At 37.6% G+C, this 15,005-nt stretch overlaps 1 protein-coding gene across 4 annotated transcripts in view; it reads right to left on the bottom strand.

Moving 5' to 3' along the window:
- The window catches only part of SPATA6 (spermatogenesis associated 6), a 151,880-nt gene that overhangs the window by 84,459 nt on the left and 52,416 nt on the right, over positions 1–15,005 (bottom strand). For all 4 annotated transcript variants that reach the window (XM_026498145.4, XM_026498146.4, XM_026498147.4 and 1 more), the window contains exons 6-8: positions 9,989–10,069; positions 5,555–5,848; positions 783–870 (exon numbers count right to left, since the gene is read on the bottom strand). In XM_026498145.4, coding sequence (XP_026353930.1) covers positions 783–870; positions 5,555–5,848; positions 9,989–10,069 — 463 coding nt within the window. The remainder of the gene's footprint in view (positions 1–782; positions 871–5,554; positions 5,849–9,988; positions 10,070–15,005) is intronic.

Below are 15,005 nucleotides of genomic sequence, written 5' to 3'. Positions count from 1 at the left end.
ACTAACCAATGATTATAGATACTGACACTCAAATATCCTTAATCATATAATACCACTTAATCTTCCTCATAAAAGTCATCTTCAGATTGAACTGAATAACTTATCTAACCATTAGAACCAGGGCCTACGATGAAAAAAAGATTCCTATAAACTAATCTTAAAGGACATTATCTTTTCAGAAATGTAAGTATTATTATAACGACAGTGGATATTAAGGCCTGTGTGCTAGGGCATTTTACATGGTCATATTTACCGTGTTATCTCCATTCTTTAATCTACTTATTATCAAAGTAGTTAAAATGGTTTGTTCAAGAATGCCCAATTTATGAATAAGTGACAGGGCAAGTATTCAAATATATGTGTAAATGGATGTCCAAAACCCATAACATTGAACTTTTTTTTACTATGGTGTTTCCCAAAGCCTATCCACAAATTAAAGAGTATATGTTAAGGTAGGAAAATGGTTCTTAGTCAAATAAATTTAGAAATTGTTGAGCAAAACAAAATCAGGTTGTTTTTTTTCTTCACTAGAAGGTAACCAGTCTTTAATATGCTACTATGTACTTTGAATCTCAAAGAGGGAGATTAGTTTATAGCAGCACAGAAATTCTATTATTTTTACCCATTATTATATGGGTATCCGACAAGTTGTAAAAAGTAGCACTGCACCTTATTATCCAATAACACGGCAAAGAACCTATTTGTGTTCACTGATGCCAAGTGAAAGGCTTGACTGTAGCCAAGGCAACTAAAGCTATGAAGAGACACAACTTCGAACTTACCATTGTGCATCCTGGACCACCCATCTCTTTCACAGTCTCTGCCAGAAGATCCAAATAAAGCATCAGCCCTGGGACTTGGGGGGTCGACCTAGAAGGAGGAGGATTCAAAGTCAAAAAGAACTTAAATGTTCTTTCAGTCTCTTGGCACCAAAAAATCAACTCAAGTACATAGACCGTAGTCATCAGGTTAGCATGATAGCGCCTGTGTGGTTCAGGCATGTTCTGAAGCCAGAGCTTAGGTGAGTATTTTGCTGTTCATGTTTAAAAATAAAATTGAAATTAAAGTCCAGAAATTTTTAATTATAAATTTGAGTCTATTTTCAAACAAATTCACAGTTGAAACGTCCATTACCCCATTGCCTAGTGGGCTTTCCATGACAAAGCTACAAAAAGAGGGATCTATTTTGCCACATTTGAAAAGCAAGTTTAGCCATTTGCTACTTAGATAGATGTTAAATTCAAACAGTGTCTTTACTTGGCTGTGTTCAGAGCCCAGCACGCGCAGTGCTTTATAGCTCACAGATTATTACAGAAGCATGTTTTCTAATGAAAAAGAAAAAAAGAGTGATATAAACCATAAAAAAGATAGCTCTATTGATCAACATTAAAAACTTTGTACATAAAAGGACATTATTAAGAAAGTGAAAAGCAGGGGCGCCTGGGTGGCACAGCGGTTAAGCGTCTGCCTTCGGCTCAGGGTGTGATCCTGGCATTATGGGATCGAGCCCCACATCAGGCTCCTCCGCTATGAGCCTGCTTCTTCCTCTCCCACTCCCCCTGCTTGTGTTCCCTCTCTCGCTGGCTGTCTCTATCTCTGTCGAATAAATAAATAAAATCTTAAAAAAAAAAAAAGAAAGTGAAAAGCAAATCATTTAATAAAAAACATATATATTTGCAAAGAATTATCTGATAAGGCATTAATATCCAGAATAAAGAAACTTCTTTTTTTTTTTTTTAAAGATTTTATTTATTTATTCGACAGAGATAGAGACAGCCAGCGAGAGAGGGAACACAAGCAGGGGGAGTGGGAGAGGAAGGAGCAGGCTCATAGCGGAGGAGCCTGATGTGGGGCTCGATCCCAGAACGCCGGGATCACTCCCTGAGCCGAAGGCAGACGCTTAACTGCTGTGCCACCCAGGCGCCCCTATAAAGAGACTTCTACAACCCCCCCAAAAAAACTCCTCAATTAAAAAGTGGGCAAAGAACTTACATACACATTTCTCCAAAAGATACACAAGTGACCAATAAGCACAAGGGAAAATATTCACTATCGCCAATCGTTAGGGAAATACAAATCAAATCACAGAGATAGTACTTCATGATGTGAATGTACTTAATGCCACTGAACTATACACTTAAAATGGTTAAAATGGTAAATTTTATATTGTGTATACTTTACCACAATTTAAGCAAATTAAATTTTTAAAAAGGAGAGTGAAAAGACAAGACATAGAATGAGAAAAAATATTTACAAATCATACCTGATAAGGATTTAGAATCCTAAATATATAAAGCAAACTTACAACTAAATATCAAAAAGACAAAAAAAAAAAACAAACCCAAAAATGGACAAAGAACTTGAATAGACATTTCTCCAAGGAAAATATACAAATGGCTAAAAGCACATAAAAATATGTTCAACATCATTACTTACTAGCGAAATGCAAATCAAATCCGTAATGAGAAAAAAAAGCTATAATAAGAGACCAATCCACACCCCCTAGAATGGCTATAATAAAAAGAAAACAAAACAAAATAATAAGTGTTAGTGAGAGTGTGGATAAAGTGAAACCCTCATACGTTGCTGGAGAGAATGTAAAGTGGGACAGCCACTATGGACAACCGTCTGACAATTCCTCAACAAGTTAAACACAGACATACCACATGGCCCAGCAATTCCACTCCTAGGTATTAAAGCGATTAGGCATGAAAACAGGTACTCAAATGGAAACTTGTGTATGAATGTTCATGGAAGCACTACTCGCAGAACCAAAAGGTAAAAACAGCCCAATGTCCGTCAACAGATGAATGGATAACCAAAATGTGGATATATCCACACAATGAAATGTTATTCAACCATAAAAAGAACCAAGTACTGATACATGCTATAACATGAATGACACTTGAAAACACTGTGCTAAATAAAAAATGCGAGGCAGGAAAGTCTACATATTGTATGATTCCACTTAGATGAAAAGGCAGAAGAGGAAAACCCATATAGGAAGCAGATTATGGTTGCCAGGGGCTGAAGAAAGGAAGAAATGGTGAGTGAATGCTTAATGAGTACAGGGTTTCTGTTTAGGATGATTGAAAAAGTTCTGGAACCGTATCGTGGTGACAGTTGCACAACATGTACTTACTGCCACTGAAATTACACACTTTAAAATGGTTGAAGTGGTACATTTTATGTTAGGAGTATTTAACTGCAATAGAAAAAAAGATCCTATTCTGTATCAAGGAAAAAGAAAATAATTCTGTTTAACTTTCTGGGATGGTTGTGCCAGTTTGTTGGGGAGCATGCTAGCTGTTTCTTGAAACTGTTCCTTACTAAGTGAGACTGTTTCTCGCACAATGTATGTAGAACTAGAATGTCTTTCCTAAAAGTACTCACTTTTTGCATATGCATGTATGAAATTATTATTATTTTTTGAGAGATGAGGGAGGGAGGGAGGGAGGGAGGGAGGGGAAGGGATGGAAGAGGGAGAGAGAGAGAATCTTAAGCAGACTTCATGTCCAGCATGGAGCCCCATGTGGGGCTCCATCTCACAACCCTGAGCTCATAACCTGAGCAGAAATCAAGAGTCGGATACTCAATCGACTGAGCCACCCAGAAGCCCATGAAATTAAAATTTTATCAATTTATTAAGTGCTTTTGAAATCATGAATGGCTACGGGGGAAGAAAAGACATCTCTATGCAAATACAATTGGAAAAATCCCATTTCCTATATAATTATATAAGCAATTTTTTTTAAAGATTTATTTATTTATAGGAGTGAGAGAGTGAGCGGGGAGGGGAGGGGCAGAGGGAGAAGGAGCAAATCTCAAGCAGACTCCCCACTAAGCCCAGAGCTCGATGCGGGGTTCAATCTCATGATCCTGAGATCACCACCTGAGCTGAAAACAAGAGTCAGACCGAGCCACCCAGGCACCCCAATGTAAGCAATTTTCTAACTGTGGGCTTAGAAGTATGCATTTTTTTTTCTGTTCATTGAAAAGCTGTAGAGGAAATCTCTTCAATGAAAACATTAAGGCCTACACCCAGCAGTATTAGAATTATTCCACTTTGAACACTGGTGTGAAAAACAGTAGCTTAATGTGCATTTGAAGAGTAATTATTTCCCTCAACAATTTTTTTTTTGTGGTTAACTCCCACTAACTATTACTGGTTATTTTGCACACAGGCATTTTAATTAAAATGCTACTATTCCTTCAGATTAGAATTTAATATATCCTTTCTTTTCAACTTAATTTACAACTGTGAGCAGTCATAAAATGAAAGGTTTTCTTGAAACTGCCATCAAACAAGCAAGTAAATCTTATCTGAATATGCCAAACAATAAAAACTCTGCCCAGCACCTATAAACAAGTTCTATAGGAAAAAAGACAAACGTAATCACAATAACCTCAATAAAATATCACCATTTAAAAGTACACATTATAAGTTTTCTTTTTACAATAAAAAATCTGTTACTTAAGGTTAAAAGAATAAAGGATTTGTAGTCAAAATATATAGATGGAATGAAATGTTGCTTAATGTAATTACATCTAAAATTAAGAAAAAATATATCACACACAAAAAATCTGAACTTTCAGATGGTGTATTTTCAGAAACCCATTAGACTATCCAAGGAGCATCTTTACATGTTTACAATTATATTTACATATTAGAATTTAGGAAAAATGAATTAGACATTAAAGTCAGAAGTAACTTTATAGATAACCCCGAAAGTTGCTTTGCTTCTGTAGGCACTTAAATCTTAACATTCATTATTATTATTATATGTATTTATTAGCAATTATTATTAAATTGCAAGCTTTTGTTAAAGAAATGCTTTTAGGATAAAAATTCTTCACAAAAATTCAAGAAACTATGAGAATTCTAAGAATGTCCTTTATTAAACATTCTGAAATATTACAGACCCTTAAAATTAGCCAAAGTCTACCTGACTATCACATGACCACAAGCTCTAAGCTTAAACCATATCAAAAGGAGTCTTCTGTTTGGGAAGATTAGAAGTATGCTACCCTAAGTTAACTCTCTTCATTTTCAAAGGCCTTCCCATCCTCATCGAATAATGATTTGCTTCAAAGATCCATCATATAAGGTTTACCCAGGAGACATAATATCAAAGGAAACTTAACTTTCCATTATAATTTTTAAAAAGGCTAGAAAACGGGAGTCTTCCTTTTCATAAAGAAAAGTTGGTCCTCTTTTAAAACCCTACTTTGCCATTTTAGTACTAATGTCAATTACATCTAAGTTCAATTTGTAGAGTTATTACACTGTCCAGTGTGTAGGAAGAAAGGAAACGGATTCTTAAAGGATTTAACATGGTATTCATAATGGAACTTGATCTCTGTCAGGTTTAAAGACTGACAAAAGAATGTTCTTTTACTCTAAGTTAATTTTCCATTTTAGATTGCTAGGCTAACAGTTCAGGAAAGAAAATTATTAATAGAAGCCAGAAATTGAAAGTAGTTTCAGAATACTATTTTAGTGAGAGAACATCTTAGATCAGTTTCAGATGGAAATGTTTAAGAGAACACATACATGTCTAATCACAAATGGAGGTTTATCTGTTTCTTTTTTGAATTCATAGGGTCCCAGATTTAAATGGGCCAGCCGCCGCCTGGTGTCTTCAGAGAGCTCACACATGCGTCTTTTTGTGTAGGGAGATGGAGAGTGTGATTTTGAAGAAATTGTAGGCTGTTCGTAGTTTTTTGCATTTATGCAATACTTATTTCTCTCAGGTGACTTGGATTTTTTCTTTTGTGACCTTGATGTTCTGCTTTGCAGTCTGCCGTGTGATTTTTCAACTGGAGCCGTGTGGTAAATAAATTTATCCTACACATAAAAAATAAAAATTAACTTGGGCAGAAGATACATGTAGAGATTATGTATATTTATCTATAAATTACAGGTAGAAGAAAGCTTTAAAAATTAATATAAGGCACATATAATCTATCAAAGCCAACTGGTCTTTCCTATCTATGCTAGCTAACTCTTTGTCTAGTAGGTAATAAAGTATATGGTATTCTTTTTTTTTTTTTTTAAGATTTTATTTATTTATTTGACAGAGATAGCCAGCGAGAGAGGGAACACAAGCAGGGGAAGTGGGAGAGGAAGAAGCAGGCTCCCAGTGGAGGAGCCTGATGTGGGGCTCGATCCCATAATGCCGGGATCACGCCCTGAGCCGAAGGCAGGCGCTTAACCGCTGTGCCACCCAGGCGCCCCAGTATATGGTATTCTTAAGTCTAACAAGTACTTATGAAAATAAAAGCCCAGTATTTAATCATTTGAAAAATCTAGGAAACAAAGTCAGAAAAATTAGTTTTCAGTGTACTAAAAAATTAATGTAAACGTTGGTTTATCATTTGTAATTAAGTATCCAAGTAATTGGCTATATAATTTAAGAGGGTTTTTGTTTTGTTTTAGAGAGAGTGTGTGTGCGAATGGGGGGGAGGGAAGAGCGAGAGGGATGGAAGGATAACATTTTATTTAGTCTCTGCCTTATGAGTGCCTTAAAATTTGGATTACAAGTAAATAATATAAGACCTCTTGACTCATTATCTAGAATTATAAGATTTCTAATATTAGAGAAAATGGACAGTTGAGAGAATTTGTCTTCCTAACTTTAATCATTTTAAAAACCTATCAACCCTAGCTCCTTCTCTACTTTCTCAATCCCTCCTTCACTACTTGCTAAGGGTATCTATTCTAAGTAAATATTAAAACATCAATGTGGTATAGAAGGGAAAAGAGTTAAATATTTTTAAAAAGTAGGTAAACAGGAAAAATATGTATTTTCCTAATTGGAAAATAAGTCCATGAGTTTCATACAAACCTGCAGCATCAGATTATTTCCTCATCTCTCCTCTACAGCTGCTGATAGGCTCCCAGTCCTCCTCCCACCTTGCTCAATGACTTCAAGCAATAATTCAGAGTTTCTCTACCTTGTCACACTTCGTCTCTCTCTATGACATCACACGATGCACAGAGGCAGGAGCGCGAGCACATGTAAGGACCTTCGAGGTGTAATAAACGTTCAAGCAGTGACTCTTTCCAAGACCTTGGACTCAGACTTCTATTTCTCGGCTTTAATTACCTTCTTCCACATCATCTTAGATTTCATCATTATGCAGATCCATTGCATCTCAAACTCTGAAAATCCCTTGATGACCAAAACGACTTTTCCTCATTTTACTTCTTTTGTTGTCACTGAATCTGCGACCTGCCCTCCTCACCTCCTCAGTCCCTGGGCCTCTTTTCCCCCAGACCTTCATACATTTTTAATATCTCTTACTTCCAGACCCAGAAGAACCCAACATCATCCATTTCAGCTATGCTGTAAAGTTCCTCCTTACCTAACTCTGGTTGTACCAAACCTAAACTAGCTAACCCCATCTTCTTCCGTCATTACAGGTTTTCGAATGTTGACTACTACTAGAGGAAGTTATAAGCTGGGGCAGACGTAGTGCAGATACACACTGTCTAACTCTGCCCGATCCTCAATGTAGCCCATTACTGCCCAGGAAAACTTCAAATAGTGGCTGCTATATGCTGTGAACACGATGGCTCTCTCTGGCCAACAGGATAATAGCTTGGGACACAAAGAGACTTCAAAAGTGCTATTGTCTCTTACTCCTATTTGAAAACCTTCCTGCCTCCATGTGAGTGAGCCAAAATTAGCCTACTAGATGCTGAAAGTCTTGTGGCCACCACCCCAGCTAAAATCAAGCAAATTCTCAGAAATATAAAGTCCCTCCCAGACCAAAAACTCAGCCAACTACCAGAAATGAATGAAGTCATCCTAGTTCATTCAGCTCTGGCCTTGCCAGTTCACCCAACCAATCCACAGAACTGTGAAAAACGTTGTTTTAAGCCACTAAGTTAGTGTTGCTTTTTACACAGCAAAAACTACCTGATCTAGCACACAAATTAATAAAACTGCTATTGATATTTAACTAATTAATAATCAATTCTACCTTCAATAGGTAAAAAGAATAAGTAGAAAACTAGTTTTATTTCAGGAAATCACAATATACTTAATTTTTTCAATCCATTAAAACTGGTGACAAAACATCAATTTGGAAATAATATGCCAAAAGGAATAAAGATCATTATAAGTATTTGTAAACTTAAATAATTTTATTGTTTCTTTCACTCATTCTTTTAAAAACCAAAATGGCTTGTCTTATTCTTATGTTTGAACCTGAAAATGCGGCTTTGTAGCCATTAAAATTTTAATTGTAACTAATACTCACTCTTTAAAAAGCAGATTTATCACATTCTTAAATAAGGTCAAGTAAGATTAAAATTCTGGCTGTTAACATTTAAAATTTTAATGTGTAAGTGTATACTCTGTTATGCCTACCAGATAATGTTTTCTAGCTTGTATTTTAACTATTGTCTTCTCTCCTAATTATCTTTAAAAATAAAAAAATAAAAAACCTTAGTAACAGCCATCAAATTCACTAATTGTATGTTATGTGCCAGACACATTGCCTATTCTCTAATTTAATCTTTAAAGCAGCCTTGTGAGTAACTTGAACCCAGATCTGTCTGATTCTGAGGCATATTTTCTTAAACGCTGCCTGACGCCAAAACCTATCCTATTTTCTTACATCTGTTCAATAAAGAACAAATGACAAACACTGAAATAGCAAGTTAAAAAAAGAAATGAGTCTCCCCAGAAGTTTATGGAGGAAAACGTTAGTTCCTAAGCCCAATGAGACTACTGATGAGGGGACAATTTTACATTTACAAAGACTTTCCACCAAGCTGTACACTTAGAATGTACTTTTCTGTGCATATGCCATAGTTCATACAAAAAAACACTTTTCTAGCCACCCACCAGAAGGGCAGATCCCAATGAGGAGAGAAAAATTTTGTCTGAGTCCAGGTAAACTACTGTTAACAATTTACAAATATACACAGTACATAACTCAAAACAAGTCAGTAACATCTTTGCATTTGGCAAGCATAGTTCGTTAGATCTCTAATAGCTGCATTTCAGCCTGCATTTCAAAGATAATTAACTATACCCAAACTGGCACACTATGTATCTTGCTAAACAAATAAGAATGATCCCCTTGATAAATTTATATAACCACGCTTTACCTTTCTTAGCTTATGTTACAGTTACCATCCTCAGCAAATTTACTCTGAAACTGAGAATGCAGTAAATTAATACTCCACTCTTTCCATCATAGGTCCAGTCCTGCCTTGTCTGGGTCCTCTGGGCTTTATATGTTACTGGCTCTTCATCACAGGCTGGTCATTGTTACCTAATCAGAATGCAACTGCATATGAGTGATGCCTAGACATTATTAGATAACCTGTGGACAAGGCAGTAAGATGATCCTGGTGACTGAGTAAAAAGTTAGACAAGAATGAAATATTAGGTCCAGATATCTCAGTTTACTAAAGGCGGTTTTTACAAATATAGAAGGTACTTAGGTTGGAGTGTCCAAGCTTCCCTTGGTCTGATAGTATTAGTATGGCCACTAAACTGAGCAAGAGTCATATAAGGAATTAGAGACACTCAAGAAACACCAATATCCCTGCATGAGAACCTCTGATCACATTTGCTAAGAGGTATCCCTTGAACTTTCTGCAGTCACCTGTAACTTCTATAAGATTTACAGAAGCTTCAGATCTAGTTCTCTGTGGGACTTCTTGATCTCAACATCTTTCTGGCAGGCTGATTTCTTTGCATTAAAAAAAAAAAAAAAAAAGGCCCACGGAGTTACAAAATAATAACAATAACAACATGGCGCCATCTATCATGTGTACCAGACTTTTCACTCTCATGTTTAAGATGCAACCAAACTGCAAAATACCTCTGATACTTGTTTTGTTTCAAGATTGACCCAAAAAAGTGAAAAGAGTTGCAGCCAAAATAAAAGAATAATTCTTGCCCAATGCCCACAAATACGAACAAATAAGTTAAACCATTAAATACTTTAAATAAATGATTTCAACCTGAGTGCGGCACTTCCTTGAACTTATCAGACATTCAGTAATCACTGAGGTTGTAGAAAATTCCAGCTTTGGAGCAATTCCCTGAAGGGGAAAAAGGTATTATTAGATATTTCAATTTTTTAAAAAATATAATTATTAGTGATAAAACTATGACCTGAAGTAACAAACACTTGTCAAGATTTTGCTGCTTCATTTGTTAGTTTGACCTTCTTGTTAAAGATAAGACAACACAGTGAGGCTAAATGTTAGCAAGAACAGTTTCATTGCTGATGATTCCCTTACAAGTGAATATATTACCTTTATGGAAAAATTAATATATTTTTTCATTTTCAAGTATTCTCCTGTTAAATGATTCTAAGATTTTTAAACAATGCTATAATATTAAAGTCATAAATATATAAAAATACTTAATGGATTTAAGTTCTTTTTACTTTTACAAATTAAGACACACTTAACTACATAAATGCTCTGGATAGTCTCCTCATGTTAAAAAAAAAAATTACAGCTTCTAGGTATGCAGTTCTTGAAAACAGAAGAGAGAGAAGTCTCTACCAATTCCTCCAACACTTTTTCCCATAATGTATAGGTTACACTCAGCTCTATGAAGGAGCCTGGCTTCTATTTCTCACAACATTTCAAACAACAGCTTGAACACTATTTTAAAATAAGTGGAGACAATGGTCAAATTCAAAGGAACAGTCACGAAGCACCTGCCAGGGCATGTGGAAGCACACAAACTGTACATTCACCGAAGCATTAAAAGACATTGTGTATGCCCAGGGCGACTTCATTCTCGTATAGCAGAAGTCAGATATCTGTCCTTTGCAAACCCAGCCTTTGACATACTAACTTGAGAGTTTCAAATGTCATATTACGGGAAAGGTAAATATGAGTTGCCTAAGAATTAACTCAATGATTGTTTTTCTGCAAATATAACTTTTATTAATGAAGTCCATTATGCCTATTTGTTACTTATCTATTGCCTCACAGGATATGACTTAGCAATTGAAAACAAGACTAAACACTTAGTATCTCACATAGTTTCTGTGGGTCAGGAATCCGGCAGAGGCTGAACTGGGTGGTTCTGGCTGGAAATCTCTCAGGAGATCGCAGTCAAGGTGTTGTCTGGGCTGCTGTCATCTGCAGGTTTGCCTGGGGCAGGAGGATCTGCCTCCTAAGGAGGCTTGTTCACATAGCTGTTGGCTGGAGGCCTCGGTTCTTTTCTAGCTTTTAGCAAGAGGACTCAGCTCCTCATCCCATAAACCTCCCCATAAGACTGCTTGAGTGTCCTCACGCCAGGGCAGCTAGTTCTCCCAAAGCAAAGCAAGGAGGAAGCCATAATCACTTTTATTACCTAGTCTCCTAAACCTAACACTGTCACATCCATCACACCCTATTTATTAGAGTCCCGAAGTATAGCCCACACTCAAGGACAAAGGAGTTAGACTTCGTTTTCAGCAGAGGAATACCAAAACTTTGCGGACTTATTTTTTTTTTTTTAAGATTTTATTTATTTATTCGACAGAGATAGAGACAGCCAGCGAGAGAGGGAACACAAGCAGGGGGAGTGGGAGAGGAAGAAGCAGGCTCATAGTGGAGGAGCCTGATGTGGGGCTCAATCCCAGAACGCCGGGATCACGCCCTGAGCCGAAGGCAGACGCCCAACCGCTGTGCCACCCAGGCGCCCCTACGGACTTATTTTAAAACCACCACAGTCCACCCTCTGACCACAAGCTACTTACATTCCTTTCATGTGTAAACTGAACTCATGTTCTACAACGAAGAGAAAAAAAAAAGAAAAGAAGTCTCATCCTTTTACGACTTCAGCCTGAAATCCAGGATGCTGGCATCGAAGTCAAATCCTTATTCAACCTCCTCAGATACGGTTTTTTAAGGACAGCTCCTAGAATACAGTTCCTCAGCGTAGACGACTTATGAACCAGAGACAAGTTATCTGCCCCACACGTACCCAAAGCACACACACGCAGCAGCTGAAGGATAATCACTCTAGATATTCTTGTTCAGAAAGGGAGAAAACAAGAGTCAAACAGGGATCACTGGGCCATAGAAATTCTAAAATGCAGCCAGGAAAATGTTAGAAGTTCCTTGATTAGAAGTTTAGTCCTGTTCCTGCCTAGAAATAACTATCCTCTGGGCTCCTCTGGGCTCTTGTTTCCAACCTTTGAATTGTCATTCCTTTCCAAGGAGAAGTAGACCATGTTTGGGGCTGCACAGTGTTCTGAGCATGAGTCGTGTCAACAGAATTTTGGGGGTCCAAAGGCCTTTTCATTTTGTGAGGTCTCTGCATCTCAGACCAAGCTGGTGTTTCTACTAATATAATGCTCTTAAAAAAAACATATCGGTTCTTACATGAATCTTACTAAGTGCACGCCATTAGACATAGCTACATCCTCTCTACGTGCCGCTTCTGCTGAGACTGCCCTTAAGCATCTCGAAAAACCGATGTTTGACTAAATAATTTTCTAAGACAACATCTTGGATCTTTCTGAGATTTTAATGAAGGATTTTATAGTTATACCTTTGGTTTCACCATCGGACCACAATTTCCCAAAAGTGCCTGGAATGACTTTTGCTCAGAAATCCTTCCTTAATTTTAGCATTATTTGCCATTAGGAAAGGCTGGGGATCTTCAGAAACAGTAAGTTCCAAATCCTCTTTGCTAAACAGCCTTTTCTTTTGCTTATCTCTCTCCTCTCATATTTTGCCGTAAGGCAGCAAGAGAAAATCAAGCCGACCCTCTATCTCTCTATCTGACAGTCTTAGACACACCATTCATTGCATTAGCTATTTCTCTCCTTCCCATATTACTACTGCAGGTGACTGTGTGGCGAAACTTCCTGCCATTACATAACAAGGAACCCGTTTATCCCTAATTTCCGATAACATTTGCCTTATTTTCCTGCAAACACACATCTGAGTTTCTTCAAGACCTTTCAAGCTTTCACATTCTAGCAAGGACTTTCCAGCTTCTGCCCTCTCTATAGAGGTGCTTGAATGTCTTCACACATGGCAGTTGGCTTAGCCCAAAGTGACTGATACAAGAGTGAGAACAAGGAGGGAGCCACAGTGCATTTAATGATCTGGTCTCCAGTCTGATACTGTCACTTCACAACGTTTTATCTGTTAGAGTCACTAAGTATAGTCTGGAGAATTAGCTCTGCCTTTGGAAAAGAGAAGTATCAGATCATCTGTAGCCTGGACTGAAACTTTTCACTTTATCCTTCCCCACATATCACTAGTCACATAGTAAATACTCAGTGTTTTAGGTGTTACTTTCACTGAGATTTCAAAACCAAAATGTATCAGTTGGGGTTCTCCAGGAAAACAGAACATATATATAACTAATATATATATATATATAAAGAGAGAGAGATTTATTTTAAGGAATTGGTTCATGCAATTGTGAGAGTGGCAAGCCCAAAATCCATAGGGCAATCCACAAGCTGGCAACTCAAACAAAAGTTGATATTGCAGTCTTGAGTGTGAAATTTGTAAGCAACCAGCACACTGGAAACTCAGGAAGTATTTCTACACAACAGTCCTGAGGCAGAATTCCTTATTGTTTGGGAAACCTCAGTTTTTGCTCTTCAGGCCTTCAACTAACTGGATGAGATCCAGCTACATTGTCAATGGTAATCTCCTATACTTAAAGTCAACTGTTTGTAAATATTAATTACATCTACAAAATACTTCACAGTAACATCTAGACTAGCGTTTGGCCAAATAACTGGGCACCATAACCTAACCAAGTTGACGCATAAAATTAATCATCACTCCATCTCAAATGTCAGTTCCTCTATGAAGTCTATAAGATGTAATTCATTCATTCAATTCAATCAAGTGGCATTTAAGAACCTTCTCCATGCAAAGTACTGTGGTAAGAGTTCAATTCAAAGATGAGAAAGCCACAGATTCTGTTTCTATGGAGTTCACACTCTAAAGGGGATATTATCATCAGCACTGTCATCATCTCCACAGCCATCATCATATCACTCACATCTACTGAGTGCTCTCCGTGCCAGGTACTGCTGTAACCATTTACAAGGTTTCATGAGTCCAGCCAGCAGCCCTAGGATAGCTTCATCTGATAGTGCTTTGCTCAAGTTCAGTCAGGTAGTCTGTGAGCACTCCAGGATTTAATCGCACATGTGACAGAATCCTTGCCACAGCAACGGGTTCAGGAGAACAGCCTAAGACTCAGACAGATGTCACAAGAATTCTGTGGAAGGGTGCACAGTCATCTGCCAGGACAACAAAGTGCTGATGGGAGTGTTTTATCCATTCACATTGAAATGCAATAATTGATATGATTGGATTTATATCTGCCATTTTGCTGTTCAGTTTATACGTGCCATATCTTTTGATTCTTCCATGCTTTCTAGGAGTCTCACCTCTGTATACATAGCTTGGTGGTCATCCAATGAACCTCTCAGGGTTCCACTCTTTGTTGATTATCTGTAGTGCTTGGGGAATGCATTCAAAGATAGTCCAGTCTGCAGTTTCTACTCAGTTTCACTTTTTGTGCATTCTCACGGTCTCTCATTGCATGTGCGTTGTTTCAGAGTCAGCCAGGAATGGCTGGAGAGCTTAACTCAGCCCTCGTATTGCTCCCTTACTTCTGTGAACTTTCTGGAAGATGGGCAGCTCACTCTGATTGGAATACCGTTGGCCTATCAAAGCTGTGGGTTTCTTCATCCACTTGCATCTGAATCCACCACATTTCGTTGGTGAAGATACGCTACCTGTCCTTATGATTCTGACACCAATTCCATTGTGTGGGTTTTCCAACACCACCAAACACCAGGCAGAGGTCCTATAATTTAACCCAGTTCTGACTTTATCTACCTGGCAACAGCATCAGATCCCACAGGTTAAGGGATCAGTCCTACAAGACTGCCAAGCCCACTTCAGATGCAATCACAAGTCTGGGTTGTTACCTGTGATTCTGACCAATTGGGTATAATTTGGAGGTCCCTATGACCTCCTCCCCTGGTTC

This window comes from Ursus arctos, unplaced genomic scaffold (genome assembly GCF_023065955.2).
Source record: "Ursus arctos isolate Adak ecotype North America unplaced genomic scaffold, UrsArc2.0 scaffold_12, whole genome shotgun sequence".
Classification (NCBI taxonomy): domain Eukaryota; kingdom Metazoa; phylum Chordata; class Mammalia; order Carnivora; family Ursidae; genus Ursus; species Ursus arctos.
The sequence above is the reverse complement of the archived record's forward strand: the minus strand, read 5'-3'. Positions and strand labels throughout refer to the sequence as shown.